The sequence below is a fragment of the Molothrus ater genome, chromosome 1 (genome assembly GCF_012460135.2).
Source record: "Molothrus ater isolate BHLD 08-10-18 breed brown headed cowbird chromosome 1, BPBGC_Mater_1.1, whole genome shotgun sequence".
Classification (NCBI taxonomy): Eukaryota; Metazoa; Chordata; class Aves; order Passeriformes; family Icteridae; genus Molothrus; species Molothrus ater.
In genome coordinates, this window is record NC_050478.2 from 45887020 (window position 1) to 45913663 (window position 26644).

General features: G+C 41.4%; 1 protein-coding gene across 1 annotated transcript; it reads right to left on the reverse strand.

Moving 5' to 3' along the window:
* Positions 1 to 14358: 14358 nt before the first annotated feature.
* KIAA1143 (KIAA1143 ortholog) lies at positions 14359 to 26568 on the reverse strand. Its single transcript, XM_036378797.2, has 3 exons — positions 26461 to 26568; positions 24827 to 24986; positions 14359 to 16812 (listed from the first exon to the last, which is right to left on the reverse strand). Exons 1-3 carry the CDS (start codon positions 26566 to 26568, stop codon positions 16601 to 16603), a joined length of 480 nt encoding a protein of 159 aa, XP_036234690.1. The 3' UTR covers positions 14359 to 16600.
* Positions 26569 to 26644: the final 76 nt, after the last annotated feature.

Genomic DNA, 26644 nt, shown 5'->3' on the forward strand with positions numbered 1-26644 from the left:
CCTGAAATAGAGCAATATACCCACGATACAACCAACAGAGCCCCCCTTGCTCTAGATTAGAAAGGATGCCTGAGCTTTTAAACCTCTATTTCACATGAAGTAAACAGCCTCTCTGGTTTCATCTGGAGCTCTCTGAAAGAGCAGCTTCTGGAGTGGCTTTAGTTACTGGGAGCTCTGCTCCAGTTTGGGGCCCAGCTCCCTGTGTGTGCAGGGTGGCCCTGGAGCATGTTGGCTGTGCTTAGCCATGTAAAGAGGCCTGCCTTCAAAGAGTTATACTTTATAGGATCACTGCCTGCCAGACAGACAAAGAAGAACTTAAGTTTCACCTCAAGACAGTGTGGACACAGCTGCTGAAGTAAGGCGAAGCTAACCCTGGTCAGCTGCACAGCAGATGGGGTTGCCAATTTAATTATCAGTAGCATTACTTTCTGTAATTCTTAATATATATTTATGCCCATTTATTTGCAATAATAGCACTTAGGAGTATCTTGTCATCACTGGGAGTATAAAAAGGGCCAATCAGAGGAATATGCAAGGTGAGCAGTCACCTTGGCAGAGAAAGCAGAGTGGTAAAATTCCAGCTTTCAGTGAGATCTCGGTGAGATCTCACCTTGGTGGCTGTGGCATCATCCCTGGCCTGCAGTGGTTCAGTGGCAAAGGCACAGCTGCTCTCACAGGTCCTATTCCTTGTGAGCTGTGAGGAGCAGTGATGGCCCTGCTGTCTTAGTGTCTGGCTTGCCACTGTCTCCCTCACTCACAAATGAAGACAGACAGCCTGTATAGAAATCATGCTTCCCAGCAGCAGGGAAATAAAAGTGGAACAGAATAAAGATATCTAGAGACAATATCATGTTTCTTCCTCCTCTCTGCCTGCTCTTTGGTAGGTATCTCAGTGTTTTCTGGGTGAAATACCATCAACAGGACTGTAGCAGCCAACTGTGGGGCTGGGAAAGCTGTGCTCAATGCCTCAAAATGCTCAAGAGACACGGCACTTAAAGAAAGTGCTCTGCTGAAGCAATTGGAGGTTGTCATGGAGAAAGGACTGGTCTTTGCCACAGAAAGCTAAAAATCTAGCACCTAAAAAACTAATGAGAGTACAGAGAACAGATGCTGAGATACCAAGAAAAGATTTTTGATGCTTAACTACAGACATCTATGTTTAATAATACAGATGTACTTATTTGCTTGAGAAACAAAATGGCTTGTTCATCCCTTGCTTTCATTCACTTAAGTCTACAGGTATCTCCAAAAAGCATTCAAGGTTATGGGATTGATATTTTAAGAAGGAACCTTGGACATAGGACAAGAAGGACCTTGTGGACATAGGACTGGCTTTTTTCCTACATCTACCTTCCTAAGTGTTCAGCTCAAAATCTCAGTGTCTGCTCACTTCTATTTAAAAATACAATTACAAAACAAAGAGAAAACAGCATGTGAAAATGCTCATTGGCAGGTTTCATCATGTTTTGCTAAGGACAGCTATCTTACTGTTCTCATTTCAAAAAGGACTGGGCTGGCACTCAAGAGAAGCTGTGAGTAGTCAGGCAGCCGCCAGATTCATTTAAATGAGCTGTTCCATATCATGTGCAAGTTTCATCACCTGATGTGTGCATGGATCCTATTCCCATAAGAGGTCAGATTCAGAGATATCAGAACATCTTATCACCTCCAGAATGATTTTATGTCTCCAGCATGACTTTATCTCTCCAGCACATACAGCCTTTTTTAGACGGAACCTATGCGTCCAGGTTCTGTAAGTATACATGGTCTAATGATTAAATATCCAGGTATCAAACAGCCAGTACTTGGAAATTTTACTCTGCAATTCCACAAATATTGATTAATTGACCTGAAATCTTCTGCACTTTATAGCATATTAGAAATCACACCTTGCTAGGGCCACTGCTTTTGCATTACCAATTGCACTTCAGCCTAAATATTCAACTACAGTTTGTTCTGCTTAATAAAATTCTGGGCACATCTGTGCCGGGAGATAAGTGATAAATAATGTGTACAGATAACAGGTCAAGGCACTGCAAACAGAGCCAGCCAAATCAAAGAGAACTTGCAAGATTCAGATATTGATGATACTCAAGTTTCAACAGTAGCACACAGAATTCTGCTATGCTCCCTCACACCCATGAGGCTGTTACAGAGGCTCCTGCTGAAGCCAATGGAGACTTTTCACTTAAATAAGTTTCCAACTGTGTGTATTATAATTGCAAGATACAGCCCATAACCAGTACCCTACCTCAGAAAGGAGTCTCTTTTCCACTATGGCTTTTCTTCATTGAATTTTAAATGTCTCGCTAAGCTCCATTTTAGGTCTTTTTACTGGGTGCTCCACAGACAGTCCCCCATTCTCTTTGCAGTTAATCTCCCACCCATCCCTAACCAAGATGAGGGGCCTCACTTTGCCTTACCCATCGGTTAGGTCACTAACCCTGGGTCGTGGTGGTCAGTGGCCAGAGCAGTGTGCAAGCCCTGGTGTGCCTCATCCCCATCCTCATCCTCATCCTGGGTCTCACCCGCCTTGAGGCTCTGACACCCTGGGCTCCGGCTCCTAATGGCACCAAGCCATGGTGGCACAGTGCATGGCAAGAGCCAGCAAAGGTAGAACAGTGGGAACTGGAAGTGCAGCAGGTGCCCCCACAGAGCAGCCCTCAACAAGCAGCCACTGCTGACTACTTGGGGGGGGGGGACAAGACCTGAGGGAATGGCCTGAAGTTGCCAGGAGAGGTTTAGACTGGATATTAGAAAAAGGTTCTTCACTCGAATGGTGGCTGGGGGCTGGAACAGGCTCCCCAGGGAAGTGGTTACAGCTTCCAAACCAGGCAGAGTTCAGGAAACGTTTGGACAATGCTCTTGGGCACGTGGTGTGATTCTCAGGGTGTCCCGTGCAGGGCCAGGAGTCGGACCCGATGATCCTTCCAACTCAGAATGTTCTGTGCTGCTGTGATTCTGTGAACCGAAGAGCACAGCTTTTGCACCAGAGGAAGCATCTCTCTAACTTGTCCCTTGCAGCACTTTGCTCCTCACTCATCCCAAATCAAACACGAACCCGAGCAGCAGGTGGTACCCTAGCTATGATGTAGGAGGCGAAGGGAAGGAGAAAAAGGGAAGACAGGGGGAAATAGAGAAACTCAAACAGAATAACCCTGCCAACCCCGGCCCCGCGCCGTGCGCTGCCAGGGCATGGCAGGGCAGGGCAGGGCAGGGCAGGCAGGCAGGCAGGCCCGGGCGGTGCGGCGGGCGCGGTACCGCGGGCGGGCAGCGCCGCCGAGCGCTCCCGGAGCCGCCACAGCCCCGCGGGACCGGCCCGGCCCCGCTGCCGAGCCTGAGGCGCGGCCGCCACCTGCTGCCGGCCGGAGGCAGCGCCGGGAAGGAGCGGCCCGGCCAGGCCCGGCTGCGCGGCCTCCTGCCTCGCCTGGGGAGGCACAGCCTTGGCGAGCCCCCGGGAAGGGTTTGCAAAATCCGTCTCTGACGCTGTGCTCGACCCCGACTCATTTCAGGCGTAAATAAAGGCAGAGTCTGGCTACAAGGCGAGAGCAAACCTGGTGTCTCTTGCCAAGGAAATCCTGAAAAACCCCAAATGGCACCAACGATTGGTCATGAGCATCTGGAACTGGCCAGTGGAATACCCCTAGAACAGGGCAAACTCCACTACTTTTTGCTATTCTTTCCCCTTTCTTTTGCTTTTTACATGCTAATAATACTCGTTCTGCAGAACAGATGCCAGGCTGAAGCAAGTAACAGCACATCACTGTAATGTCCCATCACATGCTCTCTCTTAAACGTTTGATGTCTCTGCCATTCCCAAGGAGGCATCAAGGCTCTTCAGGAAGGGATTTCTTTCTTCTGTGTTGGTGGTAATAAATTGATGACAGACAAATAATTATCACCATTGCAGTCAAAGAGTAGACAGAGGCTGTTTATGAGTGAGTGACTGATGAGCTGGAGTATGGGAAGAGCCAAGACTAGGAGAGAAGTTTCTCTCTCAATCCTCCTCTGGTAACAAGATGTAAGTGCTATTGCCCCTCACTGCTTTGTTCACAGGATACAGACCTGTGGGGTTTAGAAAAATGAAATAAGGCTAGAGAGGATGCTTACTTGGTTAGAAAATATTTATTCCTCTGTACCATTATTGATTACCTTTAGGTGTGAATAGCAATGGCATTCTTATCCTCCAAATGTTCATTCTAGTCAATAACAAAATTAATTTGTATACCAACAAATCCACAGCTATCCAGGAGGCAAATGAGCTCAGTAGATAATAGATGGGAGAGTTTTGTCAAAAGGGAGAGGGTAGAAAGAAGACTGCCCATAAGAATTATTGATAAAAGAATTATATGTTTAGAGAATCCAATTCTCTGTCTTGAAGCACTTTATACATTCAGTCCTCAGCGATAACTGCAACCATTTCAATAATCACTGTTTGCTGAAGGAAATTGATTTTAAAATCTCCCTGATTCATTTACAAATCACTATTATATTTTTGTACTAAAGTAGCACCCCAGAGTCTGTGGCTCACATTAGGGCACCACTAATGTAAGTGCCATGCAAACTTGTGATGCAAGACTAAGAAAATGGCTTTCTAAACCTCAGAGTTCAACAAGATTCATGGGTATGTATTTGTGCATGTGGTACTGAATGACTGCACTAAAGTCAACACCTAAGACAAAAGCATTTATTTATTAGAACCTACATAGGCTCTTAAGCACTGAAAGGTGACTTTAAAAAGCTTGCATCCACACATAAAAGTCTCTGACTCACTCAAGCCCCAAATTCAGCTGGTGTTGCAGCCATTGTGGACTCTGAACTCCCTAGAGGTGCAGAGGAGCTGGGGAAATTGATAAGAGTGCAACTCACAGGCATGATTGGCCTCTGTCTGTGCCAAGCCAAAGCTGAGGGAGAAGAGAGCAACACAGGAGGTTTGCAGAGGTACAACACCTTAGACCAGTGAGTTTGAGAAGCAGTCTCACATTGCAAATGCTCACTCATGCTGGTTCTGCTCAGGAGGTGCAGTGAACAGCCCCTTCACTCCTTGCAAGGCAGATTTGCTGCATGATGTGTTAGCTTCTGTGCTGGGGCTGTTAGAGGTAGGAAGAACTAAAGAGCAAACAGCCCAAGAGATACATGAAAAAATACACTGAGGCACCCACAATTCAAATACATTGCCACCAGAAAGTGCCAATATGGAAAAATAGGACATTAGGAAGCACTGTTGCACAGGAAATGTGCAGGAAACGATCACAGTTGCTGTGTCTAAATAACAAGATTTACCTTCCTTTCAATTTCAGTATTATCTAGTGGGCAGAATGAATGAAACTGCGTTTCAGGGTCAAGAAAGGGTACTGCCACAGACAGTACGCACAGGGAAGAGAAAAGGAGTGTGTTGAGCAATGCAAAGCACAAAGCAGAAGCAAGTGACGTGGGGGAAATCTGCCCTCAGACAAAAGCCTTTGCCAAGGCAGTGCACCTCAAGTTGAAACTCTGTGGGGGGCACATGGGTTCTGGAGCAGTGACCTGGAGGTGCACTTTACCCTCTCCCCCTGCCCACCATATACAACCACAGCAGAAGCTGGGGAATACACACACAGAATGCACAACATGGACACTTGGATGTCCAAGTGTCGGAACCCAGGACATTCCTCTGACTGCCCTGGAGGACTCGAGACCCTGGCGAGGGACTTCAGAGACCTTGGCATGGAGTCAAAAACACCTGTGCCTTTGATTTTAACCCATGGAAACAATTACCAACTTTGTGCAAAGAATTACAAGCCATAAGGGTTTGAGTAGAATCATAATGAATTTATCACAGGGTGAAAAAGTAGAATTTTGGGGATTTAGAATGGGAGTTCAAGAGGCAGACGGAGGAATCTGGGAGTGTCCTGTCCTTCTTCTTCTCCTTCTTGTCCTCCATCTTCTGCTGCTGATGGTGGCACTTTTGGATTGGTTTAGAGTAGAGACAAACTGCCTAACATAGGTGATAGGTATTGGAAAATTATTGTAAATAAAGTACACATAGTTTTTAGTATAAAAAGATAACACCGCCCTGAGGGCAGTCAGTGTGCCTCAACCCAGCCTGCTGGACAGAACTCCACAGGTCTGAAAAAGAATGTTTTAGATAAAAGAAAATAAAAAACCTTGAGAACCAGAGCCGAGGAATCCCATCTTCTTCTTCGAGCGCAGGGCGGGGAAAAACAACTTTTTAATACCGCGGGAGCCTTTCCAACAACAGCAAACCTGACAGACAAGGAACATAGCCATGTGACCTGGATGCATCAGAGTATCTCTATTGTTTGTCCATTTACCTCCAAAATATGTGAAGGACAAGTCTTGAGCAAAAGAAATGAACAAACACAGCAAAAGTTACTCTGGACTCTGATCCAAAGCCCAGGGCAATCAAGAGAAATCCTCTAGGGCAAACCACATGCAGTACCCACAGCTGCAGTGCACATGAACATCTCTAACAAGGAAATGGCAAAGATACATAGAATAATGGGTATTTTAAAGCATCCTGACAAGCATTTCACCATTATGAAAAACAACTGATAACATCTTTCACCCTGAAGGATGCAGTAAAACAATTTAGTGGCCAAATATCCAGTTATAGCACTACCAGATTTCATGGTATAAGTGGAATGTTTTCCATGTCTCAGCTTCTAGAAGCATTATGTGAGTGTGCAAAAAGCCCAGTTTTATTCTGGTTTTGGTTTTATTTTTACTTCAGTTTTTATTTTTGGTTTTATTTTTACTTCAGTTTTTATTCTCCATGTAGAGAAAAACTCAAAACTCATGAATGCTGAAAGGCCAAATTCAAACTCAAATTTATAGTATATAAATACACACATATATATCTATACACACACAACACACACACATGTATACATGTATACAGTCAAACCACTTCATGGTTTGACAATGAATTTTTTAGAATCTAAGGGCTTGGCAATACTGTGATCATCAGTGGCCAGGCATGACCTTTGGGGATAAAAACACATATGGTTATTTAGCTGAACACAAAGGTACTACCAGTCACAAACGTGACAGCAACAAATTCTTGGCTGCTAGAAACTGGCATGGTTCCACAGAGTTTCAGAGATCAGCAGCTGGGTCATGAACTAAATCCAGAAATCAGGGAAAATAGAAAATCCTGGGAATGCAGACTTTTCAGCTTGCTTCACACCCCTCCATCTTTTGTTAAGCATTTTTTTTCCTTTTTGGCATTTGCACAGAAAACATGTCAGTGTGTCTTTTACAGTACTCCAAGGAAGAAAATTCAAGCTGCTCTGCCTGATATTAAAAGATGTGGCATTTGGTAATATTTGGATGCAATCCAACTGCTAAACTGCTGAACTGCAGTTTGTAATGCAAGCACATCTTGAAGGGAAAGCAGCAAAAGAGATGAAAATGAAATTTATCAACAGGAATAAAAGAACATGTGAGCAGAAAGCAGCAGGAGGCATATCCAGTGTCTGAGGATGGAAAGAAGGATACCAAGCACATTAGCAGTCGCATTAGTTCATTTAAACACAGCCACATAATGAAGCTGAGCATCAGCACCATAATAAATTGGAACAGGGGAATGAGCTTTGGAGTGAGGGAGTGAGGGAGTGAGAGTGAGTGAGTGAGTACATAGCAAGTGGCCAAATGTGTGTCATGGCATGTGGAATGAGAGTGACCCACCTGGAACATGTTAGATGCCAAATAGCACTGCCTGCTACTTACTCAAGTGACAAAAAGGAAGTTGCAATATATAAGATTAATACACTTTACAAGAAACAAATTCTCATGCCATTAAAAAGATCATAGTCTGGTCACAAAAAATTCATAGTAGTGTAACCCACAAGTATTTAGCTGTTGAACAAGTCCATCTGCATTGCATATATTCAAGTGTTAGTATTTAAAGGTGGGATATCAACCTTTGGCTGGTACCTTTTCCCAGATACTGTCAGTTTAAATCTGACTCTTGCCATCACTATAGCATGTTTTTGCTTTTGAAAGGGATGGTGAGGTTCTAGGAACATGACATCAGCTTTTCTAATAAGAGAACCATTGAAAGCAGAACTGGAAGGGACCTTGCAAGGTCATCTAGTCCAGCCCTCTGCCCTAAGGCAGGATCAATTATACCCAAATCATTCCTGACAGAAGTTTGTCTAACCTGTTCTTGAAAACGTCTGGCAATGAAGATCCCACAACCTCCCCAGGCAATCTGTTTCAATATTTCACTACTGTTACAGATGGAAAGCCTGTCCTAATGTCTTCCTTAAATCTCTTTGGCTACAATTTAAATCCTTTCACTCTTTTTGTATTCCCAGAGGACACAGAGAACAATTTGCAACTTCTCTCTTTGCAGCAATATGTCTGAACACTGGTATCAATTCCTATTCCCTTCCCTGCATCTCCTTTCTCTAGTTGTACTACCCACTTCTTTCAGTCTTACAGTTCACGTTTTCTAGACTCCTGATCAATACCACTGCTTTCTGTTGGAATTTCCAATTGGCCTGTATCTTTCTTTTTTGAAATATAGTGCACAAAAGTAGACACATCACTCCAGCTAAGTTCTGAAGCAGAGGATAATTAAGTAAGATTATTTCTCATTTCTTCTCCATGACACATTAATTTTTAGAGCTGAAATTCCATTAGTTTTCCTCATACCATGGACTGTGTTCAGTGTTTAATTCAGAGCAGTCACAAATCCCCTCCTGCAGAATAATGACCACTGAGTAAGAAGCTCCCATTATTTATGTATACTGTTGGCTATAGAAATTCAGTGGCAAGATCCTGGAGTGTCCCACACTTAACTACTTTGAATTTAAACCCACTCACCTGAGACTACCTTGTTCGGGTTTAGTAAGGAGCTCAGTATCTATCAGTGTCATTTCACTGAAAGCAATGCAGTAATATCAGTAAATAATTTACTCCAAGTTGCCCATCCATTTTAGAGGAATTCAGCAGTGGTTCTTCCTATTAGTACCGTGTTTAGTATATTCAGTGTGAAATCATCTGAAGCACAGTGATGTCAGTTTAGAGGAGTTGGAGCACCTTAAAATACAGAAAATTATACATGAAAATTGTAGCTCAGAGGGGTCCCAATTAGATGAAAGGTCTCCAATCTACCTGTATCCTGATGACCATAACACCCAGGGAGAGGAAAGCTCTTTAAATCACACCCAATAATACCCAAAATTATGACGAAATGGGAATGGCATGCTATCAGCTCTTTAGTTACTTGTCCAGAAGGGAAGTTCAGTCTCTATTAACTTCTGTAACGTATGGAATTATATTTGTCCTATTATATAATCTTGAAATGTGCTATAAGAAACCAGCTAGCTTCTCTTTCTGCTGTACAGGCAGATCCTGCTCTTTAGCAGCTGGAGTAATTTGCAGACACAGTGTGAAGAAGACAGGACAAGGTTCCTCAGTGAATGGGGCCTAAACAACCCAAAAATACACTGTTGTAAGAAAAGGCTTAACTCTACAAGTGCTGGACCGGTTTGTCACTTGTAGTAGAATTACAGGCTTAACTCTACAAGCGCTGGACTGGTTTGTCACTTGAAGTAGAATTACAGGCTATCCATCCACTGTTTATAAGCATATGCAGCATTTAAATGAAATGTCAAAATTGCTGTAAATTTACCGCTCCTCTAGTTTTGATTTTTACCAAGTATTTTAAGCAATTTAGAATGATTAAAAATTTACATTGGAATACTGAGTAGCTCAGAGGGACAAGTCTTTGAACTCACATCAAACTCAGATACGTAATTCCCACAGGTGCCTTTGAAAATCCCTATTTTCAGTGTTGTTTTCCATTGGATAAACAGCTCAAACATCACTGGCTTTTTGCACAAAGTTCATCTGCCTGAAATAATTTATGAAAATCATAAAATTGATTTAAGCTCTTCTCAGTGCTCCATAAATTTTATGTAGCCCTTAAATTATAAAGCTGCTGCTTCTGCAGCACTCATCAGAACAATGCCTAATCTCTTCTCTCAAGACAGTTGGCTTGTCAGAGGAGAAAAGAAGGGACTCAGGCAGCTGAATTGTTTGTTTCAATTTAACAGGGCAGAATAAAACAGCCTAGATGCCAGGGCTCTAGTTCCAGTGAGACTGTGTGCATGAAGGTTTTATTGCAAAAATAAGTTGTTCTAACCTTCCCCTGCCTTTCCTTGGTTTTAAACCAGAAAATAGCTTTCATTGATTTCACAGGGACTCTTTTTGCACACATCATCAGGTTTGTGATACTTGAGATGTTCCCTGCCTAATTTATAATCAGTGTGTTCTTGTTCTAAGACAATAAAATTCCACATGTGCCCAATTACACATAGGTGTAAAAATGCTGTGCAAACCTCACTTCATCCTTATCAAATAGTCCCTCTCAGACCAAAGCTGTGTGAGAACAGGTTGAGTTTTTTCTTTTACTAGGGTTTCATGTAGGCTTTTTGCTTTTACTAAAATCAGAGTTTTCAGGACTGTTCAATTTTTTTTTTTAATCTCTTACCTTCTTCAGCGAAGATTGAAAGCATTTTTGGCACCGTATAAAACACAAGGTCAAAATAAAGTCCTAGCATAGAGTAACTGTGACTGAATCTACTCCTTTACTCTTACATTTGGCCCAGTAACATATTAAAAATGTAGACTGCTTTAATAAGATTTTGGCTCGTGCTAGCTGACTCAGATTAACAGTACTCTGCTTTTTCTGGTTAAGTCTCATGTGGAGTAGCCCAGTCTTCAGAGGCAGAGTTGTCTGGACTTTATTAGACTCACCCTTTTTGGTGTTTCATCCTGGGGCTCCAGAGTCAGCAGCTGCTACAGTCTTTTCCTTGGCACTGACATTCCAGCTCCCTCCACTCTCCTGGTAACACTCCCTCGTCTGTCATTCACACAGTCATCATCTTTAAGGGATGCATTTCAGCCTTTCTATACTCACGCTTTTCTCCCACATAACCCTGTGAGTTTCATCCTTCCTCATAGGCTGTTTTTGCTCAGAGGTATACAAACCATCTGTGCCTCTAATACAATGTTCTTAAATAGCCTCCAGGCAGATCTCTATGGTTTTTAAGTACTTCTCTTTGCCCTTCAGCCTGCTGTTAACCATTTTCCTCATAGTTTTATAATCTGCCCTTTTAAAGTTCGTTGTTAGTGTGCTGTCCCTAAGGGAACAACTCTTTCATGATATCAAAACTAAAAGTGTGCAGTGATCACCGTTAACCTACAGAGGCTTGACAACACCTTCCTCTAATAACTTCTGCCTCTTACAAGGTAGCTCCCACTTGCCCACGGCCTTAACTAATCAGGCATGGCACTGAGGACTGCCACCTGAGTCAAGGAAAAGGAATCCTTTGCCATATGGATTGGAATGGCACCAAAGCCACTTCTGATAAGAGGGAAAGACCTGATTTACCAGCTGTTGCTTTACCTTCAACAGAAAATACACTAACAGTGAGGTAAATAACAGTAAAATTCAATCTTGTGTCATTTGCCTGGCTGGTCCCATTCATTTTCCCCAGGAGGAAATTACTTCCCAGAGGCTGCCTCTGAGATTTTATAGGTTCTCAATATCTTGAGGAAGTCTACAGGAGGTTGCAGTCACATCTAACCCTATGGTGTGTCTCCCCTGGTTTTAATGGCTATCTTTTGTGACTGCTGCCTGTGAAATGCTCTCAAGGAACTGGGGCAGAAGGTCGACAACATGAAAATGTCTTTGCAGATTGGTACCTTGCTCTAGGAATGGGAATAAAGGGATGATACTGAAGAGGCAGCTGATCCACAAGCCCTTCTGTTTGCTGAATGCACAAAGGATTGATTTATGGCATCCTGCCACAGGACAGGCCTATAGGTTATTAACCAGCCTCAATGGACAAACACTCGCTGAGGCTGCACATCATACCTCATGTGCCGCACAAAAGGTAATGACTCATCTGCAGGCAAGCCTGATGTCCTTGAGAAGGCAGTTGGCTCTGCACAGCCAAGTGAAGCATTACTTAGTTAATACACTACAGCATAAGGGAAACAATCAGCTGAAACGATGACATTGCTGCTTCCTGCTTCATTTTAAATCTGCAGCTTCCTAACAGGATTATATGCTGAAGCACTGTAAAAAAGGACATTAAGTCTGGTGATGAAACTTAAAAATGTGCAATTAAAACCGCTAAATACAGGCTTCTTGTGCTCAGTGTCTGCAAAACACAGCCTTTGATGCTCCAAATGATAGGAAAAGTGCTAGACAAAAAAAACTATCAGAATATAATTCTGATTCATCCCTTCCTCTTTAGCCCAATGAGATGAACTTTTTCAGTACAACAAATCTGCTTTTATTTCAGAAATACAGTCAATGGTATGAACTTCTGGGCCATCTGCCCACACATGCATTTTCTTTTTTATTCTATCTACCAAGAATGCAGCATTCTTGATGATTCACCTTGATTCCTATCATTTAGAGAAAAATCCTGGTTCTTCAAAAGAAATTAAGATGACAGAGCATCTCACCTCTCCTACTGACATCCTTTGCAGCATAAAAAGCCTCCATTATAAGCATCTGCTGCTGCAATGCTACTACAGTTCACCAGATTTGTTGCACTTCACTTCTCAGCTAATACCATCAATAAATGTTTTAGTCTTAATGAACTAGGAAATTTCAAGTATTTTATTAATCGAAACAGTACAAGATTCCCATATGAGGTAATAGGCTACATCTGACCAAGATTCCTGTATTGGGTAACAATCTTCAGCTACTCTCACCTTACTCCTCCTTCACTGCTCTCACATTTAACTCAGCAAACTCCATGAGAAAATAAAGGCATATACATTCTCCACTACAGGAGGGGAAAAGGACAGGGAATGTGGGCAAGAGCAAGAGAAAAAGAAAACCCAGGAAAATTGTCCTTTTCTGTCCTAACCTCATGTTCCATGTACTTAGCTTTGGCTTCCCCTTTTTAAGAAACTTGTGATTATTATTTTCCCATGGCCCATTAGAACAGGTGATTGCTTAAGAGTTTCAGATTTCTTTCCTAAATGAACAAGTAATTGTTCTCTTTAACCACAGGTTTCATGGGAGTTGATAGTGTGTGTGATTTTCCTGGTGTGTCATGGTAAAAACACTGAATTTTCACATGACTACCTGATTACAATGTTTTTGTGCATCACTCACACCTCTTAATAAATCTATTCAATTAGTTATTGTTGGGTGAACTGGGAGTTAAATACAATGAATATAAAGGTCTCCTCCTGGTCAGAGCACTTCAAATTAGTCAGAATGAAGGAAAGAAACTGGGTTTCCATATCCACCTTTCTTTCCCTTGCTGTGTTGCCTGAACAACATATCTTTTAATTTATTATTTCCAAGCACACTCAATCCATTTATTTGCATTCCAGACATCTGTCATCGAGGTTGTAGAGCAAGAAACATGATTAACCAAAAGTACCACACTCAATAAGTAAAAGTACTGCACTCAATACTTTAAGGTAACCCTCCCTTTACTGGCCTTGAGTCTCCTGAGTCTTTCACTAAAAATGGTAACTTTTGTTTAAATGCAATTACTATCCAGAATCAAACAAGATCTCAATCTTATTTTGAACAGGCCAGATCAACTGCGTATTTGAGGGATTTTCTAATTTTAAGGTAAAACCACATTCCCCCTGGTCCTTGGCAAGCATTTACCTCAATAGCCATGTCTCCTAAGCTGCCTCACAGCTCAAGTTATGAGCTTCCAGGTTGTGCAAGAAAAATGTATGCAAATATATTTCTGTACTGACAAACAGAACCAGAAAAGTTTAGGTAAGCAGCCAATGGTTAATTCATTCTTTCAGATGAGTCTCAGCAAGTCAGAGTATTTACTCCATTGTTGACATATCCCCAAATATTCCTTTTGTACACTGGAATGCTACAAGATTACTCATGAGTGTGTATGTATGTATTGGTATATATTTTTAATGGATTCAAACAAGTTTTAAGTATGCAAAATAAGTGGAAATACTAATTCCTGGGAACCTTTGGTTCTGTACTTTTTCTTTAAATTTATTTTTCTTTTATACGTAGAGAATACAGACAAATTATGTATTTACAAATGTAGCATGTCCTCATGGGAATAATCAGGTTGTCCCACAGCACCTCTCTCACAATTCTAATATGAAACCAGTGCAACAAGACTTTAATATCCATTTATAGGTCTGGTTTCAATTTTCTAAAAGGACAACAGATATATTCATTTTCAAAATCAGGGTAACATGTACTCACACAAACAGTGCAAAACAGTGTGCAGAGTTGCATATGATATTATGCTGCAGGAAGCTGGTGTGTAGGGAAACAGGCAGCAGGTACAGGAGGCTCCAATATCAGGAGGCAAAAAAAAAATCTCATTTCATGTACTGAAATTTTTATTAAAATATCTTTGGACCACTTAAAAGAAAGCATAATTTATCATTTACTACCAGATGAACAAACTAAAACCAGCTGTTTCACACAGCAACTTGAAATTTGCTCCTCGATGAAGCTTTACAGGCCAAGTAATTTCAAATGTCCTGTCACACAGCAGAACTGGTTTCATATGGTTACAGAACACACCATACATCCAAATAATTTCAAAGTCACAAGTGACACTCCTACCACGTTGTTCTCCAAAATCCCATCAGCTCTCAGGGTTATTTCTGTCCTGTTACAGAAAAGATGCTGAAATGGACACTTTCTTTCTACCCCCCTCTGCCCAAGATTTTTACTCTCCCTTTTTAAGACCTGGGGGTCAGAAGCAAAACCAGAGGGTCTTGCCCCAGGTTCACAGAGGCAGAAGATGCATTTAAAATGAGACAACACTTACACAGGCCTCTCTTTCATTCCCGCTAGCTACTGAGAAGCTGAGGCAGTGCAAGGCAGAAGCTCCTCTTTGTTTTGGTCTCTGGGCCAGGGAGGACTTTCTCTCTCTTCTGACCTTTTTTCATTGCTGTCACCTGGGCTGGCCAGCCATGGCACCACAGTGGGAAAACCAGAACAGCTCCTGCTCCATTACGGTCACTCCAGCCCCCCAGCAGCGCTCAGCTGCAGTGGGGAGGGCGTGGAGCCCGGGCTGCCCTGGGCATCTGCCTGGCATCTTCTGCTGAGGAGGAGGCCAAGTCCCCCTAGGAGTTCCAGCCACTGACCAGTTCCAGCTGCCACTGTTGATGGAGCTGCTCTGCTGCCAGGAGAGAGACCTTGTCCAGTGATGTGGATGGAGCAAACGGATCAGCAGCATTTGACTGGTTTTGGAGTTCAGGTTTCTTTTTGTTTTGTCCTTGTTCCTCGTTGGTTGCTGTTTGGAGAAGAGGGACTTTCATAATCACAGAGCTTCAGATCCTGTGGTGGCTTTTTCCCTTTGTTCTCTCTCCAGCACATGGTTAGGAGAAGGGGCTTCTCCACCAGATTGTCTTTGTCCCCTGAACTACGTGGTCTTCTTTGGAGGCCAACATTTTTGAGGAGGGGTTTCTCTGCCATCTTGTCTTCTTTGTTCCCAAGCAGTCCATGGGATTCAGCACCTTTGTATCTAGTGATGATTACTGTTATCCTGCCTGTTGCTATTTCAATTTTTAGTATCTTTAATTTTTTTCACTTATATGTTCTTGCTTTCATCTCTGCTTATCAGTGAAAGGGAAGCAGTTAAAGCTAAAAGGGGCAGTAACTCATTTTGGAGTGTCTGCCCCAGAAACTGTCTTAAACCAAGATACATACCCCTATAGTGTTTCTTGGCTTAAATTCCCTGTTTACAACTTCCTCCCTACTTGAAGAATACTAAATTAATGCTTTTCCACAGCTTAAAGATGAAATACAGTTTTTAAACAGGCTGAGATCCTAAATAATTGTGAACATGTAAGTAGTTAACTGGAACAAATATACTTTAAAAAAAAACCCCAAAACACGATCAAACCACTGAGCCCATCAGTGTTAAAACCAAAGTGCACAATCTCCAATGGTTTAGGCTTCTTTAGCATTAGTTGATACCATCAACTAGAATCACAATCTTTATACCTTGCTATTACAACCAATTCAAATGAAATGGACGCTTCTTAGACTGCATTCACCAAACAAAGGATCAAGACTACATGAATTTAGCAAATGCAGCCTCATTTCCTACAAGGCTCTGCAAGAGCTAATCTTGCAAATCACCAATGTAAAGGCTGTGTACACTTTTGTTAAGCTGTGAGACAGAAAACTTCAGTCTCTGTTTCACAGCAATGAAGTGTCTCTCTTTTGAATGTCAATAATAACAGGTAAAAACCATAACTGTCAACTAAGGCTACTCAATATAGACGAAATACATTTTAGTAATGGAGGGCATTTTAAATTGACTGAAAATTTGTAAGCTAAATATATACAGGTATAATTTGCTACTCATTTGTGACCTCAAATAGCTTTTACATACATGGTTAAATTCTCCTTTAAAATTAAGACATGACATACAGTTCCAACTAACTGCAAAGACTTAGCTCATGCTAATTTTATACATTATTTCTCTAGTTGGACTATAGCAAAGTAAGAGAAGACTCAGACACCATGCTTCAATTCCTACAAAAGCCCCCAATGTTATCCAGGTCTCTAGACAGGCAAGTTAAGCATAAAAAAATACAACCTCTAATCATCATTTTCCTCATCATCAAATGAGAGAAGACTGCTGTTTTTCACTTGCTTAGCTGTACTCTGAGAAGTAGTTGCTTCCCCCTTGGTTTTCTTTGCTTCTTTCATCTTCTTACTTGAACTTACATTGAAGTCCAAACACTTCTCTGATGAACGTTTGGCTGGTTTCCTGAACATAATTTTTCCATCAGCAGGTTCTGGTTCATCATCTGTAATAAAGAGAGTAAGTCAGAACTCATCTGCATATGTTCACAAACACATACAGACCTTGAAGCAAAATCAGTAAGGCCTCTGAGAGAATACAACAATCATGAAAATATACGTTTGGCCATAAACTCTGTATCAATGAATGGCCTTCATGTACACACACCTGCTTCATGTCAGCAAGCCCTTGAAGAAAATCCTCCTGCAGTTTCTATTGAAATGGGGTTTCACTAACCAGAGCTCTAACTTAGAAGAGATTGTGAGCAGTTCTGTGAGCAGAATGAGAGCTCTTCCCTCACATTCCATTCACATCCACTTACCAAAATGGAGAGGACAACTTCATAGGATCCTCTCACTCCGCTTCAGTATTTGTAAAATTTATGATAACAAATGCATTTATTTCAGAATTATAGCATCTCTTTGAATAACAAAATGGCACATATACAAGAAAAACTTTTTTCCCTAATATATTCTGTCCTGTTGAGACAGCTGAAAAGATCACATGGCAATAAAGGTCCCCTTTTTTATCGTAATGGATGAAAGTTTCAGGGTTTCTTTGTATCTGCAACATCACCCAACTATTCCAACTGACCAATTTTGCTCTAGTGCATGCAGAGGAGCAGACAACAATCTTGAAAACAGGAGAAGTCCCTTCCATGATTATCAGGCAGAATGGGAAAGCTACTGCATAAGTAACAGCATCTGGGCAGTATTTCTGGAAGATAAAGTGTAATGTAAAGTTGTGAATCAGACACAAAGGTTCATGCTGCAGTAGTTTGCAATTTTTATAATGTATCTGTGACAGAATGTTAAGGAGTCGTAGGTTCTGTGCAAGATATTTTTCCTAAATTACTTTTGTGAAATTCATTACTCAACAGAAATGTGTTTGACAAGATTATGTGCTGTTTAATTAAAATCAATAAATAACTTTTCTCTTTAGCACAAATTCTTTCCTTGGTATATCAGCACTACAGCAAAAGACTTAACATTTCAGTGTTATCTACACAGCACTGGCTGAAACTCTCTTCAGTGCATTCTCAAAACAATACAACTAATAAATCTGGTACCTTAAGGGTTGTGTGGTACAAATGAAGAAAGACATCAACTTAGAATGCCTTAAGTTTCAGAGACCCTCTTAAAGAAGAAACCTAGCTTGAAAAACTAGGCAAGTCTGTCAATGGCTTCTACAGAATGCATCCTTCCAAAAGGTGCATATGGTGATGAGCTGGAGCACAAGTCCTGAGGGACCTGGGGTTGTCCAGCCTGGAGAAAAGGGGCTCTGGGAGGCCTCATCTCTCTCTGCAACTGCCTGAAAGAGGCTGTAGTGAGGTAGGCATCAGTCTCTTCTCCCAAGTAACAAGCAATAGGACAATAAATGGCAACATGAGGAAGTTTAGATTGCATACCAAGAAAAATTTCTTCACTGTGAGAGTGCTCAGGCACTGGAACAAGTTGTCCAGGCAAGTAGTGGAAACATCATCTCTTGCAGTGCTCAAAGAACTCATGGCACTTGGGGACATGGTTTAGTGGCAACAAAGCAGTGCAAGGTTGGTAAGTGGGCCTCCATGGACCCTAGATGTCTTTTCCAGACCAAACATTACCTTGATTCTATGATTCTACACTAGTTTATGAGAAAATACTACTGCAGAAAATAACCAGGTTTGGGGAAAAATACTTCATTCTTGGCACATTAAAAAAGCATTACCATTACAAGGAATTAGCAGCAATAATAAACTGTAGTTATGAAAAGCATAGTTCTCAATGGATTCATTGTGAACTCTGCACAGAGAGCTTAAGTGTTTAGATGCTGTACATGTGATACAGAAGTTTAGGAAGTGCCTACAGTAAATTTTGGGAGGGAAATAGAACTCCTGAAAGCATATTACACCTAATGAATCAGAATACACTATGCATCCTTTTTCTCAGAAACTGGGCCTTCATTTTTGGGCTAAGAAGTTTAATAGCAAATGATTCCTCTTACTAATTATTACATAACTACAGTGTTTATTTGGAAATAGAGATTTTTTAATTTAAACAAGATCTAAGGCCCAATTAAGCCAAATTCTGAAAAAAAAAATCTATCTATAAGATAGTCCCTTATGTGCAGACACAACTGTCTATGTGCTGTATACAGTATCCATACTGCTGTGGAAATGACACAATCAGCTACTGGATAAGCATGAGGAGCAGAAAAATCAAACCCCCACTGGATACTCTTTAACAAATGGATTACTACATTTTCTGAAGAGTGGTAAATTTGAAAACCTAACTTCTAAAAATATAGTTCAAAGCATATCCATAAAAGAAAAGAGATAAACAGCTACATAGTTTTAATCCATGGAAAAAGAGAGGACAGAAATTTTAATTTTACTCACAACTGGCCTGCTACCCACATTGTGAACTGCACAAAAGAATTTTATTTTGCCAACCAGATGGAGAAACTGATAAGTATCTTTGCAATATGAATTTCAACATGTAATAAGCTAAGGGCACAAACAGCAAAGCTCAAAAACTCCACCAAAATGGCAACTGGCTCAGCTCTGACCTCCAGGGTTACAATACTATTCACAGGTCATTCCATATCAAAGGAAATTATTTTAGCTCTTGGCCTGCTTAAACACTGTCAAAATTTCATTATATGCTCAAGGACATTCCTTTCAGCAGGAAGCCCAGGCCAGCTTCAGAGAGCAGTGAGTGCTGGCAGTGCTCGACAAAGAATGAAGCAGATAAGGAAACACAGTAGGCCTGGCCTACATGTGGAGAGAGTGAGGACAGACCATGCTTTTTGAAAAAATTTGATGAGGCAGTTCAAGGAATTTGTGTTGATGTGTTAAGATTGTCTTTTTCAGCTGGTAAAATGACTTCACTTTATCCTTTGTAATTTCACGAGGTTCTTATGTGTCAGCTATCTTTTTGCTTGCATCAAAGACCTACAAAAAACCGACTTGTATTAAGCAATGCAAAAAAAAAATACTAAAGAAACAATCTCAGTGTTGGTAGTTTTTAAAACAGATTCCCAATAAAAGACTCTGTTAGTATTATGAATTATGGAAAGTGGGATTTCTGAAACATATGAAGTAAAATACATAAAGGCACTACAGGAGAAATAATAAAATCCACTTCTCAAAAATGAGTCAAAAACTACACTAGTAGTTCAAATTCCCATTGTTCTTAGTCATTGCTGCTTTTTCCTGGATCACAAACCACTGGCTTACCAACATGAGCACAGTCAGACGTTGAGCCGAAAACTTACTTCATAAGTGACATCAATTTAAGAGACCACAAAATCAGGAATTTCTTCTTTTCTAATTATTTCAAGGTATGTATTAAAATAGAAGTAGGAATGAGAGCCTGAAAATGAAATACCGCTCCTCAGTTTAGAGGGTTTTTTATTTAGTAGTCATTTGTGTAGTTAGCAGCAACACTTTTCAGCAGTTTCTGTCCACATATGTCAATGAGGCAACAACAGGAAACACAAGTGCCACTAAAGTGTCAGGAGCAACAGGAGGAACAGTGGAACCCATATACATCTATTCAAAGATAGGAGGGTAAGAAAGAAATTACAATAACCTGGCAAATTTTTTAATGGTTTCTAAGGTTAGAAGTTCAGGTCAGCCATTTCAATGTTCCTTCCAATGCTTTCTGGCCATCCATTCTCCATCCATGCCTTTGGAAACATTTACTCCAGGAATTCAGCACACTTGTGGTTTGAAGATAGGAAGGTCACTCTTACTCCATAGTTGTTTAAATTGTTTATGAGAACACTTGGGAAATTTTCTTTACTTAAATACTGCAAAGTTAGCTTTGATTTAGGTTCCTGCTATTTCACATATATGTGAAATATTTCATATTTCACAGAGCAGCATTACCTCTGTGAGATGTATCTGATACATCAGCTGCTTAAATCAGAAGAGCCTGTGCTTATTCAGAAAGGGCTCCAATAGCCAAGACAGCAGGGACTGTATTCTCCTTGCCTCTTCCCTCTACTGTCCTTCCCCAGAAGCCAGCATATAGAATGAAACAAGAAAAATATTCTAAGGCTTTGAACAAGAAAGGATACCTTTTGCCAAATTTGGTCATCTGCATATGTCAGTGTGTCCCAGAGGCCATATGAAGTAGAAAAGCAGTAGAAAAAAAATCTATAGATTTTTTTATAGACTGTAATGAATGCTGAGATAAACTATCTTGCAGTAATTCACATATTTTCTTTTGTGCAAATTTCATTTTTCATAAGACCATTTTTCTTTGTCTCTGAACCAACAGTGACACTTTTAAAATTATGCATAAAACATTAAGCAAAATCACTGCTGATACACAAACTACTTCTTTTTAAAAAGTCTCTGAGTCTCTGCTCTATGGAGAAAAAGGTTTCAATATAGAAGTGTGTTTTCTCATATAAGAAAGGTCTGGTCATAAATAAAAAAGATCCCTGTGACTCTACTTGCAAAAGCCAACAGAAAAGCTAGGATTTGCTCTGCTTTAGGAAGCAATTAAGTGCAGCTAGACATTAATCAGGTGGGTTTACCAAATTAATGCAAAAATGTTACTCATCTATAAAAGAAAATCAAGTCATAGAACATCTGTCTAAAAGTAAAAATAAACAAACCAAAACGAACAAAAGCTGTAGCCGTGTCCGTGGTTATATGGTTATAGAAGACGGTTAAATGGTTATAGAAGAAAACAAAGGTGAAAGTATGTAAATGAGATATGGAAAATCTGGAGTAATATCCTAAACCTGAAGACAAGGTCCTTCAAATGAAGACAATCACTACAATATAAGAGAAGAGATGGCAGAACCTCAAAACTGAGTGCTTCGCAGGTTCTGAAAAACTGTCTGTATCCACAACAGATAGTTAGTAACGCATTTCTAAGGATCTATCAAAGTGCCTCAGCATTGATGCATGCTGGAAAGGAAGATTATCAGTTGGGAAATTTACTTTCCTATTACCTTTTTAGCTTCATGTAATTTCACTAATGATCTGATTCGGGACTATATAATAAGGTCTAGTAGCTATTAATAATTGACTTTCAACTCTGGGATTAAAATCAAAGTAACATGAAATGCAACCAAATCATGCAGCACCAAACATTCTTTATACTTCCCATTTTCAGAATTGAGAGCCAAAAAAAAAAAAATTCTCAGGTTACTCAAAACTCTCTTTATTAAGCTGGAAGTAAACAGCTGTCTAAATATCTGTCTCAGACTAGAAATCAAAATTTAAATCTAGAGGTCAGACTGACAGTGCAAAAATGGCCCAAAATGCAAAAAAGCCTTCAGCAAGTTCTAGCATAGTCACACTCACCTCCCTTCATTGGAGATTTCACACTGGGTTCTCTCCATAGCAGAGGAACACAGTAGTGTGCACAGTGCTTACCCTGTTTATTCCCATGAGCCATAAAAAGGAAAAGAACATGAAGACCTCATATGAACTGCAAAGATGAATGAATAGTAACACAATAATGCAGAACAGAGGGCAGCAGTCCCCAACACTCCTGCTACCTACTTCTGTGGATTTTTTCCTCCAAATGCAAGCTATTACTGAAGGACTGAAGGGGTAATAAGCAGAGGTGACAAAGTTCTACAGGGACTCAATACTGCCATCCTCACTACTTACAATTATGTCTTAGGAATGTCTTTTTCCACCAAGTAAGTTCAGTCACTCTATTCAAATACACTTCCATTTCACACTGTGTATTCAGCTTGGTAGCTCTTTTGGACTTTTTTCACAGCATGGACTCCACCTCAATAGATTCTCATGGACAACTACTTCTTTTAGCCCAGCCTTACAAAATCATTTTTCCTCCTACTGTGATCACTCAAAGTTCAAGTTGCTTACATGAAAAGGAAGCCAATGCTCAGAAAGAACCATGATATTTCTTTCCAATAAGTTGAAACTTCTCCCAATACTAGGAGGGTGAAAAGAAATTTTGTGATGACTTTAAAAACTGCGACACCAAGCATCTATATGCATTACATTTCAATAACAAGACACCAGGAAGTAAGCCCAAAGCTGAGCATATATTCTCAGAGGAGTTCAAGTCATACACCTGCTTAGACCTAACACATACAGATCTATCTGCAGAAAATAGGACGTGCTTTATTTAGTTTCAAGCTAACCTACGTTATTAAAAATTAAGATTTCTCATCAATCTGCTTTTCAAAAAATATAAGATTCTCAACATATTTTCTCTCACTTCTGTTACTGACTTCTCCATTTATACCATTTGAATTTTAACATATACATCTACACAGAGACACCATGAACCTGAATTTTCAAATCCAAATGGCAGACAAAGAGAGAGGCTAAGGATGTCATATTGACAGCCACGTGCTAGGCCTCACAGTGTGCTCTAAATTCAATTGGCAGCTTTTGTAAATAGCCATAATGGCTAACCACAGAAGATGTCCAGTTTCTATGATTCACCTTCCTATTTTATACTTGTGGGGTTCCAGTTCCTATATTCTTAATTGTCAAGACATTTCCACGAGAGACAACAGTAGCTACATTCAATTTGTCAGGTCTTCTGTCAGCAAAAGACAAAGCTACATTTCATCACACCCTGTGTGATGATTGAAGCTTCTGGACACTCAAAGCACTTATGTCAATCACACCTGAATGATGAATAGAGAGAAATTCTTAACATAACTGTATCCATCAACTGTAGTTTCTCATCCTTATTGTAAAACTGCAGCAGCCCCTCCCACACCCCTTCCATCTTCCCATTCTGTGTAATTCTTTGTGGCAGAGTGTCCTAGGGTGACTTTATGATTTTTGCATCCCCAATCCTCTGCTCTGTTTATGCTGGGTATTATACTCTGTGCCTTCAAGACTGGTTCTGAGAGCAAAGGCAGAGAGAAGAAGCATGGAGTTTGTAATCAGAAACTGCACTGCTCCTCTACATGCTCTGCTGGATTGTTTTGTTTGGGCACAGATGGAGCAGAACAGGACCCTTTTTTGCTTTTTAGTTAGTTTAGCTAGCTGAGGCAGGGAAGTCTTCCCTGAACTGTCTTTTCTTTTCCTTTTCTTGGAACTGTTCAAACCTGCTCTGGACTGGGGCCCCAAGGAGCATTGAGAGTTTGCACTTTGCGGCCATGGGGCCATTCTCTGGGCAGCAGCCATTCCCAGTGCCAGAGGAAATGATAACAGAGCGACCACCCCAGGAGAGACTTTCTGAATTCCTGAATTTGCCATCTCTTCAGAGCAGTGAGTAAGTTTTGTCATCTGATACTGTTCATTTTTTGTGCTGGGGAGTGCTTTACCTGTTAAATAAACAGGTTTTTTCCACTTCTGTCCAAGGAAATTTTTCCCAAACCAGCTGGGGGAAGGGGCCGCGTGAGTTTGCTTTCTGGGGGGAGGGGGGACCTTTTGGAGGTTTTCTACCAAATTTGCCCTAAACCAGGACATAGAAAAACATTTTTTTCTGGACCTTGGCACTATTGTATCATCTGTTTATCTTGCTTAGTGCATTTGCAAGCCACAACACATACTGGGGTTGATTTTAAGCAAGTAATCACATGGACCAGTCAGGTAAGTGAACATGTTCCCAAGCCACACATCTGCAATTCTTTCCACAGACCTGAATCCCTTTACCCTGACAACCTCTTTCAGGAACTCATACAATTACCTTTTAAACATCCACTCCACTGTCAAATTCGACTGAACTAGTCAATGAGTTAAAAAATGATCACAGGTGATGTCAAAAGACTGTGCACTGGAATAATACAACAAAAAAGTTAATTTACAAAAATACAAAAAGAATTAATTTAAGGGAGTATTTAGAGGGAGGATGGTGCACAATCAAGAAGCACAGAACTACATCATTATCAAAAGCCAGAGAGCCTGAATATGTACTTAACGACTTGAGATTTGGAACCAGAAGTGCAAATTATTTAGGTGAAAAACTCAGAACTAATCAAAGGTAGTATTAAACAGTAGAAAGCTGAGCAAGTATCAGACCCGCTTTTGTGGGTTATCTCTTTGACTACACAAAGCAAGAAATAAGTAGTTTGAAATTCACCTGATTCTTTTGATTTTAAGGCCTCTTTGATTTGCTGTTTAATTTTCATTGCTTCTTCTGCAGTCAAGTCTCCTTTTTTCAGTGTCACCACTTGAGGCTGCTCATCTTCCTTGTCACTGCCATTGTCACTGTCATCATCGGCAAGTGGAAGCTGCTCTCTCTGGACAAGAGAGAAATAAAAGCCATCCTGATCATCATTCCAGCTGTGGGCCAGTACTCTTTGGTTTCACTTTTGCAGAAAGCTTATTGAGGAGACTTGGCATAGCTGCCAGTGCCAGGCCCTCCCAAAACATGCTATCCAAAGGACACTCCAATCCTATCACTGAGACATGGCTTTCCATTGGAAACATTAGCATGGGAGTATGGGCTTCTTCAATTAGAGACCAAAAGGAACTTGGAAAGCAAGAAATTAATTCCTTTTCTTTGCCATCTTGACTGTGCAGCACTGTCTGCTATGCAACATTAAGAAAAGCTTTAAATGCAAGGCTCCAAACTTGAACCTTCTATGCTGTACTGAAAGCAGCACAAAGGGAAACGTGGGTCCATGGCGGCTGGGTTATTAAACCTGGCTAAACAAATCACTGTAAGCAGCACTGACACAAGGAATGTCATGCTCCTGTTTCTGCTCTCTCAAACTTGTGCACTGGGACAGAAGAATCAATTTGGTAATTTTTGGGTTTTTTTAAATAAACCTTCTGGCATGGAAACCTCAGTGCACCAACCTGAAGTTTGGCAATATTAGAGGACCTGAAAACTTTATATTGTAAGGAAAAGTATAGATAGTATTACTGTAATCTACTGAATATGCGTATATATATAAAAAATGAGAAGTTCATTCCTTAAGGTATCCTGTAAAATCCTATTTAGAGAGAAACACATGCAAAATCACATTGGAAGCAGAAAAAAAACTGTGCCTCAGGAAAGGCTGCCCTTTAACCCCCTGCCTTTCCAGCCATCACAACACAGTTCATGACCACGGACCTACAGCAAGATGCTTTAGGAGTGCCTTCCTTTTCTTTAAGGGAGGGACCTTAAAGATCATCCAGTTCCAGCCCCCTCGCCGTGGACGGGGCACCTCCCACTAGGCCAGGCTGCTCAGCGTCTCATTCAACCTGGCTTTAAACAGTTCCAGAGACGGGGCATCCCCAGTGCCCTTAGGCAGCCTGTCTCACCACCCTCTAAGAATTTTTTTCTATGTATCGAACATAAATTTCTCCTCTTCCAGTTCGAACTCACGTTAACTCCTTTACAGTAATTTTATTACCGCACTTTTGTAACATTTTTTCCGTACCGCGCCCCTCCTCCACCGCCCTGGGCTTTTTAAAGTCCCGTTCAAGCCCGGACACCACGGCTGCCCGCCCCGTGCCCCCACCAGGCCCCTCGGGCACGGAGAGGCTGAAGCGGCTGCTCCGCGAGGCCGCCACTGCAGCCTTGCAGTTGTCTTGATCCTCCAAGACAAAGCAAAACCAAGTTACACATAGGATTTCAGTCAGCTTAAGCGAGTAACTACGGCTCCCCCTTGCATTACAAACGCTGCTTCCCCACAGCCCACAACGCGAGCGGGCGGGGACGGGCCGGCACCAAAGCTCGGGAAGCGGGCGCTGCCGCCTCCCACCCGCGGGCCAGGGCGTTACCTTGGTGTCCACCGTGGGGCCCTCCCGATACCCGACCCGCCGCTTGAAGCGGCTGAGGAAGGCGGGCTCGGCCGGCCGCACGTAGGACACCTGGTTCCTCTTGCTCATGGCCGCCGCCGCCGCGCGCGCGCTTCCGGGGGGGCGCGCCACGCGCTCTCCGTTCCGGGGCTCCCGGCCAATGGCG

Excerpts from the sequence above, each read along its gene's own strand:
- KIAA1143 (XM_036378797.2), bottom strand. The coding sequence starts at position 26,568 with ATGAGCAAGAGGAACCAGGTGTCCTACGTGCGGCCGGCCGAGCCCGCC. Across the intron at positions 24,987-26,460 it reads GCCCCACGGTGGACACCAAG|AGAGAGCAGCTTCCACTTGC; the intron begins GTAACGCCCTGG and ends TCTCTTGTCCAG. Across the intron at positions 16,813-24,826 it reads CTTAAAATCAAAAGAATCAG|ATGATGAACCAGAACCTGCT; the intron begins GTGAATTTCAAA and ends TCTTTATTACAG.